This window comes from Curcuma longa, chromosome 21 (assembly GCF_044706935.1).
Source record: "Curcuma longa cultivar G26 ecotype Majalengka, Jawa Barat chromosome 21, ITB_CL_G26_1.1, whole genome shotgun sequence".
Classification (NCBI taxonomy): Eukaryota; Viridiplantae; Streptophyta; class Magnoliopsida; order Zingiberales; family Zingiberaceae; genus Curcuma; species Curcuma longa.
This window is the reverse complement of record NC_133881.1, coordinates 2,779,889-2,800,628: the sequence shown is the minus strand read 5'-3', so window position 1 is coordinate 2,800,628 and position 20,740 is coordinate 2,779,889. Positions and strand designations below refer to the sequence as shown.

The 20,740-nt window shown below is 36.2% G+C and overlaps 2 protein-coding genes across 8 annotated transcripts; one reads left to right on the top strand and one right to left on the bottom strand.

The window, feature by feature from the left end:
* The first annotated feature begins 4,657 nt into the window (after nucleotides 1–4,657).
* Nucleotides 4,658–5,827, top strand: LOC141814373 (E3 ubiquitin-protein ligase Os04g0590900-like). The gene has a single exon (XM_074702325.1). It carries the CDS (start codon nucleotides 4,804–4,806, stop codon nucleotides 5,599–5,601), a length of 798 nt encoding a protein of 265 aa, XP_074558426.1. The 5' UTR covers nucleotides 4,658–4,803; the 3' UTR covers nucleotides 5,602–5,827.
* Nucleotides 5,828–5,911: 84 nt separating this feature from the next.
* Nucleotides 5,912–19,717, bottom strand: LOC141814371 (protein PARALOG OF AIPP2-like). 7 transcript variants are annotated; one of them, XM_074702319.1, is made up of 12 exons: nucleotides 19,408–19,717; nucleotides 18,324–18,430; nucleotides 17,025–18,184; nucleotides 11,970–12,055; nucleotides 11,201–11,877; nucleotides 10,671–11,114; nucleotides 9,605–10,559; nucleotides 9,247–9,477; nucleotides 9,042–9,166; nucleotides 7,935–8,329; nucleotides 7,013–7,130; nucleotides 5,912–6,914 (listed from the first exon to the last, which is right to left on the bottom strand). In XM_074702319.1, exons 3-12 carry the CDS (start codon nucleotides 18,177–18,179, stop codon nucleotides 6,130–6,132), a joined length of 4,971 nt encoding a protein of 1,656 aa, XP_074558420.1. In that variant the 5' UTR covers nucleotides 18,180–18,184; nucleotides 18,324–18,430; nucleotides 19,408–19,717; the 3' UTR covers nucleotides 5,912–6,129. The 7 variants fall into 7 exon arrangements, with proteins under 7 accessions (XP_074558420.1, XP_074558421.1, XP_074558422.1 ...); XM_074702320.1 differs by having other exon boundaries at nucleotides 17,025–18,181; XM_074702321.1 differs by having other exon boundaries at nucleotides 19,487–19,717.
* Between the last annotated feature and the right edge of the window lie 1,023 nt (nucleotides 19,718–20,740).

Sequence of the window (20,740 nt, the reverse complement as noted above, 5' to 3'; positions counted from 1 at the left end):
AATAAATTTATTTTTAAAAAAATAATATTAGATGTTCACGAATTGCTATGAATGAAGTTGTAAGGTTCACTATATATATAAAGAGATATTTATTACCCTATATATTCATCCATGAGCAACCTATGAGCATCTAGTGTTATTTTTTTCTTTTTAAATTTCACTTCCTTTGGCCCAAACACTAAATCTAAATCCTAAATATTAAACACTAAATCCTAAATTAAAAAAAAAATTAACACTAATAAGTGTTTACTGATGAGTGTGCAGGATAATGTTTCACTATATATATAATAAAATATTATCATGCACACTTATCTATGAGCACATAGTATTAATTTTTTTAGAATTTAAAATTTAATATTTAAATTAAAGGAAGTAAAAAAATTAAAATAAATAAATAAATAACACTAGATGCTAATGGATGGAAGCAATTCTAAATAATAGATGCAAAATAATCTTTCAATCTAATATAATGAAAGAGTATTGTAGTCTCTATGCAATAAAGAGAAAATTATTGAGTCCTTAATAAATATTCTACAATATAATATGAACAAGCCATGGTATTATATCACTAAAGTTTTTATTGAGAAATATATTAATTATTATTTATATGAAAATTGATTATGCATCTCACTAAATGTGTATGAGCATTATCTACCTACATAAGATCAATTACAACCTTTTGTAGTTATAATCTCAACCTTTTTAGCATATTTTAAAACCACATAGTCACTTTTAAAAAAACAAAAAAGAAGATTGATTATTATAACCACTATCCTCGTCCAAAATTGCACTCGATCCAATCACATCTCTTTTGGTCTAAATTAGCAATTAAATCAATCCAATTAATTCATTAGTCTGCCTTCACACACTATTATATAGCATGTTTGTCATTTATTTTAAGAGAGAAGATATGTATAAAACACTTTCTAATATTATTTTTCCTCTTTTTTTTTTTTTGCAAATTGTGAAATAATTCATTTATTTCCTCACTTTAACAAAAAGTGGAATCTACCACCCAACGACCCTACACGGTCAACTCCATGATCATCTGTGAGAAGATAAATCGAGAAGCCGTAGTTGACCATGACAGAGGAGAGTATTATCTCGACTTTATCGAGATTCGACTCTTGCACATTTCAGTAACTCTGTTATGTCGTAATCAATTCAACATAAAAGATAGTGCAAGTTAATTATTCCTCACAAATCTACTACGACTCATTGTGCATGTTAATTAAACTCTTGTTATATTTTATGGAGGCATATACATTTTTTTTTTATATAAAAGATGATAAAGTGCAAGGTGCAAAGTAGACTTCTTTCCACATTATATTCTCGTAATTAAATTACTATTATTTTTCCTTGTAATAAAATCTTTTTGTTAGAGATTCTTCTTTGGATGTGCTAAAAGCTTGAGGAAGTGTTGGAAACTTTTATTTGCTTTAGGGCGTCACTTTTGCTTTGCAGAGGTTCTTTGTAATCTTAATTGATGGCCCTTGAATTGAGCCTTGAGTTTAGTCGACAGACAACGCTTGACTGTTTAGTAGGGGATCGATCGATAGGAGATTGTAAAAAATTCATACGAATCTACAGAGGAGTTAACCATCTGTTCAAATCGACAAAAAAAAAAAAAAAAGTAAATATAAAAAATGATCGATCTGAATTGGTTTGGATGTTAAGGGATATTTTGGGCCAACTGTACACTGGCCTGTTATCCTTCCACCGTTGAAGGAGGATGGGTAATGACTGCTCTGTGAAACCAGCCTGGTCCAGTGCCCTTCTCTACAAGAACCGGTCGAATCAGGCCTTCGCCCAATTCTTCTGGTCCACCATCAACTTGGAATGGGCAGGCCAGCAATCGCACAGCCAATCCACACCGTTAAATCCAAACAATTCATTCCGACCACTCAAAGCCCCCGCTTGGGTTACAAGCTTGCGCAACTCAGCTCGGCGGAAGAGGCAGCCACAAACCTTAATATAAAGGGCTGCCTCTAATTAAACGATGCGATGTGGGACTAAAAGACCAAGGTTTTGATTTGCCTGCATATTTTATATTACGTTCGTTTCATTTTATTTTAAAAATTATAGTTATTTCTAAAGTTCATCTTTATTTTTATTATTAAAAAGGCACTTTATTTTAATAAAATATGAAAAATATATATTTTTTATAATAGCAGTTATAAAGAACATTGTTATAATAGTAACTATTCATTGTTAATTAACTATCTTAGTTAGTAAAACTTGAAAATGAATTAATAATAATTATAAAATTGATACTGGAATTAAAAGTCAAATACATTTCATGTCATTTTCCTAATTAATTGATAATAAATTTATTGAGCCTAGAAAAAATTTATGTATGACTTTCTTACAATTACAATTAATGATTTTAAGCAATTTAGAATAATAAATGCATAATAAATTTTCAATTTAATATTGTGATAGAGTATCAAGGTCCCATGCAATGAAGAATTATTATAAATTCTTTAAAAAATTGACTCAGTAAATTATCCACATCATTTCATTAAAATTTTATTGAGAAACATATCGATTACTATTTAGATGAACATTGATTGTGGTGAATGCATGAACATTATTTAATAAGGTCGGATAAGCTTAATTATTATAATCTCAACTTTAAGTACCATATTTTATCATCACATAGTTATTCATTTTTTAAAAAATGATAAAATCTTAATTGAAAAAATTAACATTATCCTCATCCGCAATTGCACTCCAATCACACCTTTGGGTCCAAATAAGTGCCTCAAAATTATGTTTTTTTTAATATTCATTTCCGACCAGAATATTTAAGAAAAATTGACCATTTTATTCCTATATTTTATTTGTAGAATTATTTATACAAATCAAAGAAACAATTAATTATTTTTGCAATAATAAAACAATCCAATCAATTCATTAGCTAGTCTGCCTTCACACACAAGATAAACATGTTTGTCTATTAATGAGCGTATCCATCAAATCTTGTTTACAATTGTATAATAAATATTATATATCTTCCTCATTCTATCAAATCATCCAAAGAATTCAAATATCATTTAATTTTTTTTTATGAAATTAAAGAACATTATCAAACTCATGATGAACTCAATGTTTTCCGATTTAGTCCAAACCGAGAGGTTTTTGCATCACATATTACTGTTAATAAATAATCTTCACTAATTGGCTTAATTAAGATTGGAGTTTGCAAGGATAATTAACCCTAAATCTATATTTTCACTAGGAAACATGAAATGAAATAATTTTAAATACCAGAAAAATGGGTTCTTTTGCAATGTCACGGCACTCCAACCACTAACCAGTAACCACTTCTCATATCTAATTAATGGTGTGCATATATATATATATATATATATATTATTTATTATTATTCATGTACATTAATTGAATTGCTTGGAAAAAGTTTGCTTGGTGTATAAAAGACCTGCGGATAATAATTTATTTTTTTTTCATGTTTTTTGCCGCTGTATTATTATTTATATTCATATATACTTGGACTGCTATTAAATGGGGTCGCTTGCATTTCAATTTAAAATTTAATCCATGTTTGCGAGTGATCAAGAAGGTCTCTTTCTTGGCAAATTATTTGAAATATGAAAATAAAAAAGATTTATTTATTTTTTTTAAAAAATCTTAATTTTAAATTTCTATTTATGATTTTAAAAATATTGTCGGAAGATTTCTATTTATTAAAAATATTTTATAATCACAAATATTTGTGATTTCGTGGCCTCTGTTTCTATCATTCGTTCCGATTTTTTAATAATTCTTTTAATTACCGAAAAGGAAAGAAACAAAATGAAGATGGAGACTCGGGGGCGGCTCAAGCTTCTTGGAGGCCCTAGGCGAAATTTTTTTTAAATTATTATTATTTTTTTTAAAAAAAAAATTATCTTTTTTTATTCGGACTTGAGATCGACAATAGATTTAATTTTTTTAAAAAATAAAACAAATATTAATTTTAAAAATAAATTTTTTATATAAAATTTAACAAAAGCATAAAAATTTTTTTTTCTAATGTGAACTGTTAAGATTTACAAGTTTATAATAGAAATCATTGATAAAAAAATAAGAAATTAATAAAAGCATAAAAAAGAAGATTTGATAGGAAAATGAGGAAGACAATACTTTTAGATTTTAAGATCATCGAAAAATCTATAATAAAGGATTTTACTTTTGATCGTTCCTCTCCTTGCACCCCTTATGATGACCTCGGAAATGTCTTAAGAAGAGAAAATAAACTATCAAACGAGTAAACTGTTTGAAATTAGGCAAAATAGGTTATTGGATTAGTAAGGAAGGAAGAGGAAGAATATAAAGAAACTAATAAATTAGAGTTTTGAAGTTTAAAAAATATTAAATATATTAGAATTATGTCAAAATCTTTATGAAATCCAATAATCATGTCAAATCTCTACAAAATTTAAAAAAGATATTTTAATAATTTTATATTCTCTCAAAATATTATATATATATATATATATATAATAATTAATATATATTAAAAAAATTGGGTCCTAATTTTATTATTGGGGCCCTAGGCATAGACCTTAATAGCCTATGCCTAAAGCCGGCCCTCATGGAGTGATTATAAAATAGTAAGAAAGAGCGTATCGAAAAGCAAAGAAGACGGCCTCCTTCTCCCTTTCCCCGTTTGGCAATTGAGTTCCTCTCTGTTCTTCGCAAGAAGGCAAATTTGGTTGGTTTCAGCAACCAAATGATATTCTTTTTTGAGGTTTTGTCATCAATTTTTCCTGAGAAATATATAAAAGGAGGTGAAATTTGATGCCAACGACTCATCGATTGGCCTGCAAATTCGCCGTCGAGGGAGCTGCTTTGTTCTTGGTCTTAGCGGCGACGACAATGGCGAGCGACGGCGTCAGAGGAAGTCCCAGTTGGGTCGCCTATGAGCCAAACAAGGAAGCTCCTCCTCCTCCTCCTTTAGAAGGTTCCGACGGCGGTGGCGGCCGGACTTTCACCCCGCTCGTCGTCGCGGTCGTCGCGGTCCTCGTCGGCGCGTTTCTGCTCGTCAGCTACTACACCATCGTCACCAAGTACTGCGGCACCTTCCACTCCCCGTGGTGGCGCTCGGACCACGAGCTCTACGAGTACGACGATCGCTGGCGGGAAGAAAGATGGGATTTTTCGTCGTCGGACGGACTCGAGGAAGCCTCGATCGCCAAAATTCCGGTCCGGGTCTATAGCCCCAGCGGCGACGGTACCGTCGGCGCCGCCGATTGCTTGGTGTGCCTGGGCGAGTTCCGCGAGGCGGAGCGCCTCCGGTTGCTCCCCGTGTGCGGCCACGCCTTCCACCTCCGCTGTATCGACGCGTGGCTAAAGGCGCGCGGCAACTGTCCTCTCTGCCGAGCCAACGCCGTGTCCGACGCCCCGCAGCAGGGAGAACCGGTCGACGCCCACGGCGACGAGGCGGCGATATTCGTCGGAGGCGACGAGCTCCGAGTCATGAAGCGGTCAATGTCGATGGAAGTGGCGCGTGAGCAGCGCACTATGAGCTCTGTTTCCTTGAACCGATCCTTCTCTGTGGGAAGGTTCAAGGGAGGAAATTGGACGCTTCCGTTATGAGATCACTCAAGGAAACACACATGAACACTGTACAAACTAACTACAAAGTGAGAAGAAATCAGCAAAATTGTTAATGTTTGTTTGTTACTGGCAATTGAGTGGGGAAAAAAAATCGGATTATGAACTTTGAAAAGAATTTTTTTTGTTCACTTCATTTTAGAAAGAAATGTGCCCACTCCATTTCAATGATAGATCTCTATGAAAGGTGCATATTGATATGCATGACGCATCGACAAAATAAAGTCACAGTAGTATGTTATTATATACACAAAAGTAGAGCATCACTGGATTCACTGCTGCCTTCTATCTCTTATATATACAAAGAGCCGTGGACTTCACTCTTGAAAGTTGAAACCGACAACTAAAAAAGATCAAGAAAAACTCAAAAGAAAGTCGAGACAAGTATTTTGTGGGTGGTTATGAACACATAGCTTAAGTTTTGGAAGGTAACCTACGCTTTGATCTGAAATATCTTTAGGCTATAATGTACAAAGCATCCATGGATGGTGGGATGGACTCTCCTCTCTTTTAAGTGTCACTGAAGCCACCAAAGAGAATCAGCGAAGTGCTTACACCCGGTGGATCTTGTCTCTTAACAGGTGTCCCTGTTCTCTTTCTCTCCATGCCGGGAAAGGCAAGAGACAAGGAGAGGGATTCTGATATATCGTCGTCGTCCTGGTTGGCCGCAGTAGAATCAGACAGTTTGTCGAATCTGCGATCGTAAACCAATGGATAAAAGGGCTGAAATGTTTCCTGCTTGGGAGAGGGCTTCTTGCCACCCAAAGCTAATTCAAGATCAGGAGAATTTGACTGTCGTGTATCTTCACCAACTGGAGGAAGGAAGCATCTGAAGTTCTCCATCAACTCTCTCTTATCTGGGCAGAAGTCTACGGGAAAGAAGCACCTTTCAATACAGTGTGATCTCTCAGTCATTGCATGGCTGTAGTTGACACTGCTGCCATTCTGCTTTTCTTCGAGGTAGCTCGTTAGAGATGGTTGCACCTTAGATGGCAATCTGTATCCCATGTTTTGATCTTCTTTATAACCGGCAGAAGTATGGCTTTCCTCGTCATATTTTATTCGCTTGTGTTTTGGTTCCTCTTCCATAGGGGCATCTCTTTCATCCTGCCATTCATTAGCTTTGATACTCTCTAATCTTTCACCATATAGTCTTTCTGACCAAGGGTGGATACGTTTCAAGTTAGGCTTTGAGTCCCAGTTCAGGCAATCAACTCCTTTTACTTTTTCCTCTGGCAGAGGTTCAATTTTCACCGAGCTCTTCTCCTCCATCATCTCTCGACTCGCATTGCCATCTGCTTTTCATGAAAATAAATGAATAACTAAAACTTCGAACAGTGGTGCTGGAATAACACAGAGTACCCCCATCAAATAATTGGTAAAGAAAAATCACCTTGTCCGAAAACAGAAGGAACTGAATTTCCAGATAAAATTCTAGTAAGCTTTTGTTGTTCACTAGTTGCATGAATGTGAGTAATTTTTCCATCATGGACCTCATTATTAGTGTGTCCCTGCAAGCAGATGGGAAAAATCTAATTTGTAATTTCATCTTTAAAAATGCAATTAAAAGGTTAATAACATGAGGTCAACGATCACACGATGCAAATAGATGCTGCAAGTATATATGTTGTCTGTCGATTAGTGTCTAGTATTGGTTGATGAGAGTCACTATCCATACCCAAAAGGTACACTGGTTGAACTAGTGTCTATGAACCAATATGTAAAATTTGCACCATTCAGGTGTAATTATATAGGTTGGACCAAGCAAGTAGCGTACCAAATATAGGCCAGTTATTAGAAATCTGGCCTACGTTTCCTTGATTTTATGCTTCTCAATCAACTAATAAATACAACCTTTTCATCTCAGAAAACATGTGATAGAATTAACCATATGGTTTGCGCATTCATTGCTTGATAATGGTGTAATCACTATTGAGAAAGGCATTTCCACATGTACGCATGTCTACAGCTTGACAAGAGACATTCTCAACAGTAAGAAGTCGAAAAAAAATGATGTTGCTGACAACATGAATCCAGGAAACGGATTCCCCAATTGTAAGGTTATAGTATAGATATATGACTAATGCCTAGCATGTCTATGAGCTATGCTGCTTCTAGAATTTTTTAAAAAAATGGATTTATTAAAGAAACTGGATGACCATCACAAATGACAATTCACTCAGCAGATAATGGATCAAAGTCATCGCAAATTGCCAATAACTATCACATCTAAGTAGTCATTGTGTATAAAAATATCTTAATGGCAAAAATAGAAGAGTAAAAGGTCCCTTATGCGGGAAGAAAAGTAAGCCTACCAGTTCACTTCTGTAGCATGGGAATTGATCTGGCAGTTCCTTGCTCTCTGTCTCAGCAGCTGCCTTGCATAATGAAGTTTTAATGGACAAATCTTTGGTCTCGTGGTTATCATTATCAAGGTTAGCGGATGAAGTACCATGAAAGTCCACAACAGAATCAAACTCTACTTTTTTATCAGCGCAGGATTCATCAGTACTATTGAGTTCTAGGTTCTGGTGAGAATCATTTTTCAGCAAGGTGGATACTTCACATGCATGAGAAGATATATCTTGAACATGGGCTTTACTAGGCATCTCTGATTCACAAGGATTATGATGCAAACCAGTGTGAGGTTTTGAAGAATCCAGTTCCCTTACTCTGAAGACCCCCCAAAGGAAAAACAATGTGTTCCAACCTAAAAAGCACAAAAGGACCAATAGTTGAGAAACAATTCATAAATTATCGACTTATTATATAAATGGTCCCTAAACATTCGTCAGACGTCAAATAGGTTGCCAAACTATCTTTGTTTCAATCTGATAAAAAAAACTATCAAAACGATTTTATTCAAGTCAACCTGTTAAATTTACAAAGTAAAAAAGTCATCGACCTGTGGTGGCAAACTAGCATCCATGTCAGTTCATTTGCCACATCAACAGTCACATTGCTACATCAATATAATAATGAAGGATGCTAACGTGATCTCATGGCAGATATAATATTGATGGCCACTATGACAATGGATGCTTGGCTGCCACATAAGCTACCCGTTATTAACTGCTAAATAAATCTGACAAATGGCATTATATATTTTTTGAAAGTTTATTGACACGTTAAAACAAAATAAAATGAATAAATAATGTTTATATCCTATTGCAATCTATGTGATGATTTAGGGATCATTTGTGCAATTAACTCTTTTTTCAGAACAAGGATTTCGAGAGAGCAAGAAGCTCACTCAAAGCTATATTTCTAAATAAACATTGTTTAGAGATTACACAGAGAAAATGACTTGATCAGTAGAATGTGCAATCAATTCTTAACATCCCTTACAAATGTAGATAAAATATCACATTTGCCAAACAAATACCTAAGCAAAAAAAATCAAAATAGGAGTATTTTCTTACGCTGTGAACTTTCAGGTAGAATACTTGAAGGAAAAATAAGAATCTCTAATTCATTGATGCTCCCTTTGAAGGCTAGATCACTTTTCAATGCAGTCTCTAATAGCTTCAGGTAAGATTTCTCATAACTGCAAAAATAACAAGAACAAATTAGCTTTTAAAAACATAGTATATCCAAATGTAGGTAAAGTGTTTCAACCATTCTAACCTCTCAGAATCTTTAGCAAAGAAGTATAGCGCAATGTTATTTTCTTCAGGACCAGTCTCCTGAAACTGTGATGGCCACAAGCTAACCCCAGGAACTTCTTCCAACTGAATTTTGCTAGGAAATTGGCATGATACTTCATGCACTTTGGGTGATGCAAAATTTGACAAATGAGCCTGAATTCCGTCAACAACTTCAGGAAGTCTTCCGATTCTTATTATCTCAAAGCCACCCCTATAAGAAAATCAACACAACACTAATGAATCATTAATCCTTATGCTATAACACCAAAGCATCCAAGGAAAATAAATATAAGCTCAACACAAATCTAATTTGAGAAACTGAGAATTAAATATCATACCGCCATATAAAATCATGCTCTGGCATGGCAAGAGATCTAACAGTAGTTGTCTGTAGAGACAAGTCATTTGGCAAAATTTGAGTCAAGTTATTCTCATTTGTTTCATCTAAAGAAGCAAGGTTGGCATTCAGGTCCCCTACTCCATGAAGACATGACGATTCCATCAAGTGTTTGCCTTGATTGTCTATGCTGTTTGTTCTGCTATTGACAGTATCATTATTACCCAATATCCTTTTTTCTATATGTGCTTCTTCTATGGGAAGATTTTTCTGAGATATACTTGGCAAAGAGCATCTGAAAGATCCTTCACAAACTGCATTGTTGCCCAAAAATTTAAAGTCACATTTATCAACTTTTCTAATATTCTTTGAGCTATGAGTTGCAGTTTTGAGTGCATCCATCAACTTAATCCTCTTTCTTGTCCCATCTTCCAAACTCACATCAGCAGGAGGCTTCTGAGATCCAATTTGGTTAGACACAATAGCATTGGTTGTGCTACACAATCTAGACTCAGAGATATCAACTGTTCTACGCATTGTAGCTTTGAGTGCATCTCTCCACTTATTCCTTTTGTTTGTCCCATCTTTTGAACTAACATCAACAGATGGCTTCGCAGAAGACATAGGAAGCCTTGCCTTTTGGCAAGAATCTGCAAAATGGTTTGCTTCTCTTAGTTTGGCATGATCTGATTCATGAGAAACTCCTGACGTGGCAAGTCTTGACTTGCTAGAACTATCTTTGTTTTTTTCATTCAATGAAACCTGGTGGGAATCTGCAGAAAGTGACTCACTGCTTGTTGCAACTCCACCAGCATCCTTTGAAAATATACTGGCTGATACGGAATTTACATGAATATCTTCAATTTTCTGAGATTCAACAGTGTTTTTATTTCCAGTATCAACACTGACAGAGCTTTTACTTTTAAATGATAGCTGCTTCTTCAGTTCTTTATGCACTAGAAAACCAGCATTATAAGTTAGTATCATGTTAAATGGAAAAAAAAAACCTCTCAGGTAATGAAAACATATGCTCATTAAATAAGGTTCTCTAATAGAAGATTTTTTACCTAATCTATTTTCTTTAGCAAATCCTTTGCTAATGCCAAGGCTTGCTGTCTCACACTTATTAATTGAATCTCTGCTGTGTGGTGCAATCTTCAAATCCATCTTTGGAATATACTTTCTTTTGATTGAAGAAGGTACAACTGAATCAACAACCACAACAGTGGAATTTGCTCTCTCCGGAACAATTCTTTCTTTCACTTGTTTGGACCCTTTGGGATTCTCAGCTTGAGGTGATTTAAGTGACTGAGATTTGGTTGCTGATTCATCATCATGATGGTCTGAGCTCACACTCTTGAATGATGCAGATTTGTTGAATGTTTTCACTAGTGTCATCTTTGTGTTTCCTGAGGTAGACTCTCTAGTTAGCTTTTGAGGGACATCTTCAGACACTTTATTTACTTTTTGTTCAACATTCTTCTTTAAAGAAACTTGCCTTGAAAGAGCCACTGTCCAGATTATAAGATGTCAGTTGTGCTTAATCAACTAATAGAGAAGCTGACACAATAAGTTAATTTGAACCATGAAAACTTACCTCTTGAAGAATAATGTTCTCTTTGAACAGATTTAGAATCTAATGTATGCGAACGAGTGAGGGTCGGGGATCTGTTCGTAGCCAAACCTTCAGAAAATGAAGCACTGCTGGCTCGCTTTAATTCAGTAATATGCAAGCTTTTAAATGAATTTTCACGAGAATTAACTGTCGGTGAACGAGATAAATTTCGCGAATTATTTGCAGACTGGTGGCCAAGAGATGAAGCCATGCCAGTCCGCTTTACTTCTGCCACATTAAAGTTTTTAATTGGATTTTCCGGTGAGAAGACTGCAGCTATCCTAGGACTGGCCAGTTTTAAGTGTTCATCCGTTGGTTCAGTAATCTTCTTTCTAGTTGGTGGAGCAACGTCAATTTGGTGCATGAGCCTCTTTCTTGGAGTTGGAATCTGCATTTCGTTAATGGGTGTGCATGCTCTTTTACTAGATTTGCATGCTTCTGTATCAGTTGACTGCGTGTAAAACCTTGGAGAGTTTTCAGTATTTGCATAGCTCCCAAGATTTTGAATTTTCTTGTTCAAGGATTGTGCATTTGATGCTCCACAAACTATCTCAGCTCTCTTCAGATCTTTTGCTTCAACTTCCTCCTCCTTTAGCTGACACTCTTCACATAGCCAATCTCCCTCAGGAACTTTAGTCAGCATAATTCGCATGCAGTAACTAATTAACATTAAAGAATTCAATTAGTTGAAAAAGGTCCAGATTGAAGGCTTAACAAGCAAAAAATGTCATTAACAATGAGAATTCCTTACGTATGTTCTGCACCATCAATGCATCTACTACATGTAGCAAGAAGCTCCTCCCGACCAGCATCTCCACATATGTCACATACCTTTACCTACATGACGTATTCACAATATATCAGTTATCTAATAAGGACAAGTAATGGTGACACACAAGGGCAAAATATTTACAATATTTCAAATATTATTCCTTTCATCAATAAATTGCAAGGTACAGCAACTGATGTTTCTCTGTACCATGCATTCAACCAGTAATTTAGACCATGCCTAAACACACAAAACAGATAGGAAAACAGCACAAGAGGAGAAAAAAGACAATTAAAAACCACAGACAATAAGAAGCTGTATTGGTAATAGCGCCAACTATTGCAGATTCCTAATAATGAAAATCACACAACCCAAGCCATATAATACACTTGGAAGCTAGGACCTTGTTTGGTACTTGAACAACCCTGCAATAGAGACTAAAATTTGACCCAAGCTAAAGATGATGTAAAACTTACTAGTTGTGTTGCCATAGAACAGATAGCAGTTGGATCTCTGCTAAGACCACAGCAATGAAACTACATTTCAGCGATGACAACTGGTTCTGTTGTCATAGTATTCAACCTTGGATTTTTTCAGTGAGATAAAAAAAATAGCAGACTGCATATCTTTTACCAGTGATATTCTACAACTTAACACAAACACTATAGATGGGCATAAGCATCCATCCTGTGCATAAACGATATAAGAACATGGTAACTCCAATAAGAATCTGACCCAAACTAAATATGTTATAGAACTTGCTAGTTATGTTGCCATAGAACAGATAGTAGTTTGATCTCTGCTAAGACCACAAAAATAAAACTAGATTTCAGCCATAAAAGCCAGTTGTCATAGAATTCAACCTTGGAATCTTTCTGTTTGTGATACACATAGCAGATCACACATTTTTATAGAAATGATATTCTACAACTTAACATGAACACATCAAATGGCCATAAGCACCCATCCAGTGCAAAAATGGTACAAGGACATGGTAACTTAACTATAATAACGAACAATCTTAAAGGAAATTGATATGCAAATCAACTTTGTCAAAGCTACCCACCAAATCAATCTACTATTCCAAACAGAATAGTGCTAAATGATTACTGCTCACCAAATCAAAGAACTACCACTGCACTCTAATTGCAAAGGTCCATCAAAAATTAGGTAGTGAAGGGTATATGAGAAAATGATTTTTGGTTATATCAAGAATGCACTCAATAACATTAACTTAATCTATTGTGTAACCCATTAAACTCGATTGTATGCAAGATTGGTGACATGTTTCAAATGTTAATCAAAATAATTTAAACTCGTACAAACAAAATTTAATTGACCAAGCCCTTTCACCAATGATGTTTTTGGCATTCAACTGGTATTCTTCTTCTTCTTCTTCTTCTTCTTGAGAAAAAAATGAAGTAACCCATGAAAGGATAAAACTCGTCCATAGGATTTGCTATGCAGCTCTTCATGGGATACCACTTAGTTAATGGTGCAGATATTTTTTTAGGAGAAAAGAAGAGGTATCCCCATGAGGTGATCATGGTGAACACCTACAAGGTCCCTAACATTTGAATTAGCTGGAATCCACAGACAGTATAGAAATAGTAACTAAAATAAGTTTTCACAAGGTACACTATTAGTTTTAGGCTTCTGGCATTATTGTTGTAAAATATAGCTAAGAGCATAAAGGAAGAAACAAAATTGATGAAGAAAAGTAGATCTACTTGATCTAAGTTCATGAGTTAGAAGACTTGTGCCTCCGAGGCATAGCTGAGTTGGTTACGATGCAGCAGAGTTGCAGAAGAGGGCAAGGGTTCGAATCCTGGCGAAGCCAGGCAATACCCTCCTGCGTCGTGACTAACTGCAGTTTTTCGATTTACCTCCTCACAGATGGTCGTAGGGCCGACCGTGTGGGACCGCTAAGGTGGCGGATTCCACCTTTTTTGCAGAAGATGAGTTAGAAGACTTGTGACCAACTGCAGTTTCTTGATTTACTTCCTCACAGATGGTCGTGGGGCCGACCGTGTGGGGCCGCTGGAGTGGCGGATTCCACCTTTTTGTAGAAGATGAGTTAGAAGACTTAAGTTAAAGTTCGCCTTTGACTGAGATTAGGAGACTAGTTTGGCTTCACAAGTTAAAAAGCAAAATGAAAAAAGAGGGGGAATGTAAATTCATGCCCTAAATGGTCATGTTTGACCAAAATCTTTTTCATGTGTTTGGCAAGCTGTTTAAATTAGGTTTGCCTATGTTACTGATGAGAGCATAAATTTTTTAGGGATTTAGTAAGATGCACACGAAGTGTTGTGCCTCAACGAGGTTAAGTCATAGTTGTTGATTTGCCTAGATGGCTCAAAGCTCCTATATACATCAACAAAGGATGTTATGAGACATCCAAGGGACCATAGGACCAAGAATATTGAGTTGGCGTGAACTAGACCAAGAAATGTGTTTCTTGTTGTTATCGACGATTGAAACCTTGACGAGCAAATTCAATCGACTGAAGCTAAAATTCAATTGAATGAACAACCTAGTTGACTCAGATGTTCTGCTTGAAAACACAAAAGTTATATTTCAAATTGAGTCAATTGAAAGGAATTCATTGAAAAGGTTTAAGACATTTGATCAAATATTTGAATTTGAAAATTAGGTTGCCGAGTGGATCTTATCCACTTGAGTTGATTGACAAATATTAAGTCGACTAGAATGAATTTTAGTCTGGAAACAATAGCTAGTAGATAAGGCTTCGGTGATCAACATTTTAATCTCTTGATGAGGATTTGAGTTGACTAGAATTAAATAGAACATTATGTGAAACTTATCCAAGATCAATTTGAAGGCTATTAATAGACAGGCAAAGGGAGCTCATCCAACAATGAAAAGATTATAATTCTTCCACAATTACACTGGTCTGCTCTTTCTTTTTATTGATCTCTTCAAGCTCTTACAACTTTTCCAATTCTATTGGTGATATTTCTATAAGTAAATAAAGATTTTTGTATGCAATTTCTCGACCTCTAGTAGGAGAATAGACTAGTGGGATTTTTTAAGAGTGACTCACATTATGAGTTATTAGGTTGTGGAGGACCCAAAATAACCATGTGATTATCATTGTTGGTATTGTTTTATTCTATTATTATTTCTGCTATGTTTAACAACTTTGTTTGGTCTTACGAGAGCACACAAGAGAAAAGTATAATTATAATTTGCAAGTCAAGGCACTATTCAACCCCTCTCTAATATTGCAGTTTGCCAAACCGATCCTCAACAATGCATACAACATAGGAGCTCCGAACATCAAGCATAGGAAATATCAAGGAGCAAACACCAAATGATCAAATGTATTTACTATTTTTATAACGAGCATCCACTTATGTGGCATAGTGGTTTGGTAACATAAAAGGTGAAGCTAGTGCACGAGGCTCTTGGTCGAGGGAGGGGGGGGGGGGGGGGGGGGGCCCTTGTAAGGTGAAGTGGTTGTTTTAGTGTCTCAAACTCAGGTTGGAGTAAAAGATAATTTATGGAGAAACATTACAGTTGCTACAAGGCTCAACCTCACAATCATTGTGTAGGTAGCTAGCTAGGATGATAGATAAGGAGAAAACTTCTACAATGAATAAACGATCAACAAAACTCCACACCTGTCAGACTATGAAGGATCATAATTGAACAAGCAGAAAAAAAAATTAAGAAAAAAATGCCTGTAGATGTGAAGATGGTAACATGATCTAAACTTAAAGTATATGTGTCAAAGGACAAAGGCTTACAAAGATTTTCTACAAATTGTTAAATGAACTTTGTCCTCTGGATGTTTCTCTCTAGTTTCCAAGGCTCTAGTCAAAACAAGATTTTGGAAGGGTCAAACTGTTCTGCTTTATCATTAGTTGTTATATCTGATATAGTAATTTTTGCATAACTGTTAACAAATCATGAAAGTATGAAACTAAGGGGATTCCAGGATATACAAGCCTACAATTACTTCCTTTTTTACAGTAAGCTGAAGTCACTTCATAACACAGAAGCTACGACGGTTCTGTTATAGTCACTATATTCTATAGCTACATTCGAGAACTTGTTATCAATTAGTTCTCAAGATTCATGTTGCAACATAAATTTATTTGTCAGAAATTTCTGAAAAATTAAAATGAATGCTACATACAAATGGCAAATGTTCGAGAGGAAATAAAGCTAAGGAAAAAATCATACAAGGCCACAACCCATTTCTATGACACATTTAAATTTTGAAAATTGATATATCTTCTGATTAGTACTATGAAAGTAATTGGCCACTTGACGGACGTAACATCCTTCTGGCCTCACTTACTACAGGAATTTTCTTTCCCAAGCAAAAGAATGTGATAGGAAATTCATCCAAGATCTTTTTTGGCCATCATGGCTACAGGGATATGAAGGATTAAAATCCCCCATAGAGTGGCTAAAATTCTAATGTAAGTGTTGACTTGTAGCTTTCTGATGAAAGATTGAATAAATGTTAATAAATGAGGCCTCAAATTTAATCTTGGAAATTATTAATTTAACCTTTATTCATGTTCTTTTAGAATGCTAACCATGGATTTTGAAGAATGCTTGGTTTATCTTTCATAGGAACAGTTTTCCTACTAATACTTTACCAAGATTAACTTTCATGATTTTTTTAACTCAGGTACCAAATGTTTTATAATTAGAACCAAGCAATCTCACCCTACTATCTTTTTCATCCACTTGCACACTTAGTTTTCATTGACTAACCACATATAGAATGTGCTAGTAGCAAAAGAAATGTATAGTGGTTGTCCAAACAAAATTCACTTCAACCCCTAATGACAAAACCCTTCTAGGAACCATTTCAGATCACCTTTATGGATACTTGATACTTCTATTTTAAACAAAATTAATGACCTACGCACCTTAAGATTGTCTACAATCAGCCCATCAATAAACATCTAGGCTTTATTACAGTAATTAATTAAAAACTTCAACGAAGAAAAGTGCATGCAAATAATTTAAGAAGAAATTCAATAATATAAAACTTACATCAAACAATATGTTATCTGATTCAGAAGTTTGACCAGGAAGAACTAACTGATGCTGCATTCCAGGCTCTTGGAGACTGGACTCACATCTACCAACGCCAGTAGCAGATTCCAAGCATGGGTCCACATTCTTCAACTCTCCCGAAAGTGAGCTAATTCTGATGTTTGTTTCTTTACCAGCTCCAATGTCAGGAAATGAGTGGATCTTTTGTCCATGATCGCCACTAGCAGAAAGCAAACTATGGCAAGGTGATCCTTCCTTAACTAGTATGCACTCATGAGATGCTCCCTGAAATTGTGACGGTTGATTTGCTTCCAAGTCATTACAGCCATCAGCACTATGACTGGATATATGATCACTTTGACAAGGGGAAGTTGAATTTAACTTTACTGGACTATTCTTCGGTGTGCTGTCAGACAAACTAGAAAAGCCTACATTTAGTGGACTAAGCTTTTTATTGTGAAGAAATTCTCTGTGGTAAGTGCTCGGCATCCTTCTGCTAACTCGATCTCCTTCCACACCACAACCTTGAGATTCACGAGTGTCTTCAACTTGAATCGCCATTTTAGTTTCCTTGGAGTTAAACTTAAAGGTTTGCGATGATCTACAAGGAGCATCTCTCTTAGCTTGCTCCAAGCTATGATCTAAACCTACATCATTGCCATCTCTAGTTCCAGACATGGATGAATCACTATTTCTGTGGCATCTTGAGATACAATACTCTCCATCCAATTCACTATGCAGAATTGCAGCCCCTGTATAATTGTATGGCATTTCATGACCCTCGACAGAAATATCTTTAGGAAGAAATTTGTCCTCTTCAACAGTTGAAACCTCTGGGAGCATGTCAACATCTTCAGAAGCATCATATGTTGAAGGATTCCTTATTGTTGCTTTACTTTCTGCATTTTCAGAATATGAATCATTGCTTGAACTTCCGCTCAACAAGTTGCTTGTTTCACTAGCTGCAGTCTGCAAATCATCATGTGGTCTAAGCTTGATGTCAATGAAAGAAAAACTATCTATTTCTTTCCTGACATATTTATTATCAGAGGATCCACAATCAACATTTGGCTCCCCTGCTACTGCCATCCGATGCATACAGGAAGAGCAAGGAGCAGAGCAAACATTGCATGTCCCAGATTCCACCCTCATATCTACTGCAAAACATTAGAAATCATTAGAAATCTGAACAAACAAAAAGAACAGGCTAGTGATGTAAGAGATAAAAGCATCAAAGAATGAAAACTTTACAACTAAGTAGATTAAAATAAACAAAATAGACTATTTTCTGACCACCTGTGAACTTCTACGCTTTCTTCAGACCTTAAAACCTTTCCTGCCACATTTTCAGCACACCATTCAAACTCACAGATTAATGATATTATGGTGAATGCCTTACAAACCTGTTTAATCAAATACAATAACTTTTTTGAGGGAAAAATTGATTGATTATGAACTCAAATAGATTAGCATATATAATTTATCATCTTTATCGAGCTTAATCTATATGAAGAAACACTTTTTGCCTCAATACTAGCACCGAGAACTACAGTCTCGGTCGTCAGTCCTTGCTAGTTAAGACCAAACATGGTGATTCAACCAAATGCAATTAATTTTATTACTCCTGAACAAGGAGGCCGTAGCAAAATTTTACATTTCAAATATAATTAAAAACGAAAAAAGAAGGAGAAAGACAAATATCAGTATGTATCAAACATGAAAAGCTGAAAACATCGTTTAAATAGGGGCAAAGGATGATATGAAAGCAAGACTCTTAAAGAATTCATCCTAAGATGTTCATGACCTGACTCTTCTTCTTAAATGAAATAACTGCTTATGACTGGTGCCGTAGAAAAAGGAAACAAAATACCACATCATCTTCCGCCCCCAAAGGCAGAATCACAGCACTAGATGAGACAGAGAACATAACCACCTGCCCCTCACGGTAAGTTTACAAAAATTTGGATCTGCAATGATCTAGAAAAAACAATGCATGGTATACCAGAATATAGAACAAAGCAAACAAAAATACTCATCCAAATCAAACCTTGGTCTGGTGGTTAAAAAAAACGAGAACTTACTCATCGGTGAACCAAAATAAAATTAGAGACCAAGAATCGATGTTTAAAAATTCACTCAAGGCACCAAATCAACTTATTTCACGATCGGGGCAAAAGATAATGAACGAGAAAACACAAGCACGTCATCTTCAAAGAGAAGCCAATCCGAATAGAAACAAGCATCCGATTGACTGACCACAACGGAACGTCTAAATCCCCAAAGGGATAGGATCGAACACCCCCCTCCCCCCCCCCCCCCCAGCCCCCACCCCCCGCCGGCTTTAAATCACGAATTTAAACAGTAAAGGGGAAAACTTTACATGCTTCCAGGTCAGCGACGGTCCTCTAGAGATCGTAAAGATACTATAGCCTTTTATCGAGGAGCTATGCCCATCCCACCTCGTCCGGCGTCGCGACCATCACAACGACGACTCTCCTACTCCTATTCCGTCGTTAGATCAAGGCGATCAGGAGAAGAAGCAACGCAACCGTAATCGATATCTCCGTCGGGGCTTCAGCGGGCGACGGCCTCCATTGGATCTGATTGGCCGAGGATTTCAGCGAGGTGGAGGATGAAAGAAGCGAGACGAGCAGAGCGGAGGACGGAAGACGAGAGAGAGAGAGAGAGAGAGAGAGGAAAACGACACGGGCATGGAAGTGAAGGCCCTTCTCCTCCGCTACTATCTAAAATCTATAAAAAAAATTGCAACAAAATTTTAAAAAACTTGTGCGAAAAACACAAATGTTTCTTTCAATATGGACGGCGACCGATCCCCACTCTACGACGTGTACGGTCAAGATCCAAGCGTACGGCCAAAGCGGGTAAAAGAAGCGTGAGGAATCCGATGAGGGGAAGCAAAGAATGCGCGTCAGGATTCGAGATGCGTGCTACGAGGAAAAAAAACCCGATCTGAAATCTGACGGCCGTGATATACTGCGCGTACGGCTTCCCCACTTCCGGGCGAACCCGTCTCCCCCATCCATGTGGGACATCGGGCCCCTTTCGCAACGTCCAATCAATGACAGGTACGAGACTCGGGTGCCCGTACTCCGCGGAAGCTTCTGCGACACGGAACGAACTGTACCCGAGTGCGCCCCGGCTCGTCGGAGGAGCCTGCGACGGCCAGCCAGACGATCGAGACCGTCCATTCGCTGGATTGCCGTGCGGGACAAGCGGTGATGTGATGGATCGTTGCCGTACAAGTTTCCGATTGGGTTTATCGCTGTGAAATGATTAAAGTCGTAATTAAAGGTTACGTGTGATGATAATAATTAGTAATTATTATCATTACCCCTTAATACGTCGGTGAAGCGGACTTCGACAATATTTTTTTTTTTCCAAATGAAATAAAAAAAACATTTTTTATTTTAAATCATAAAGATAATAAATACAGCTAATATTAAAATATGGTGTATTTATCTTTAAACCTTCAATATATCCTAATTAATTTTGTTATGAACTTAAAAAGAGATAAATTAATCTTAAAGGAGATATTTCAAAGTTCAAGGGGCAAGTTAAAATTTAACAGTAAACTCCAAGGTTGAATTTGTATTTTTACCGGAACAGACTGGGCGGTTGGTGTAATTATGACAAACTAATCCTGTTTAATTAATCTGACATCATTCTAAACTATTGATCATTCATTAACCTAT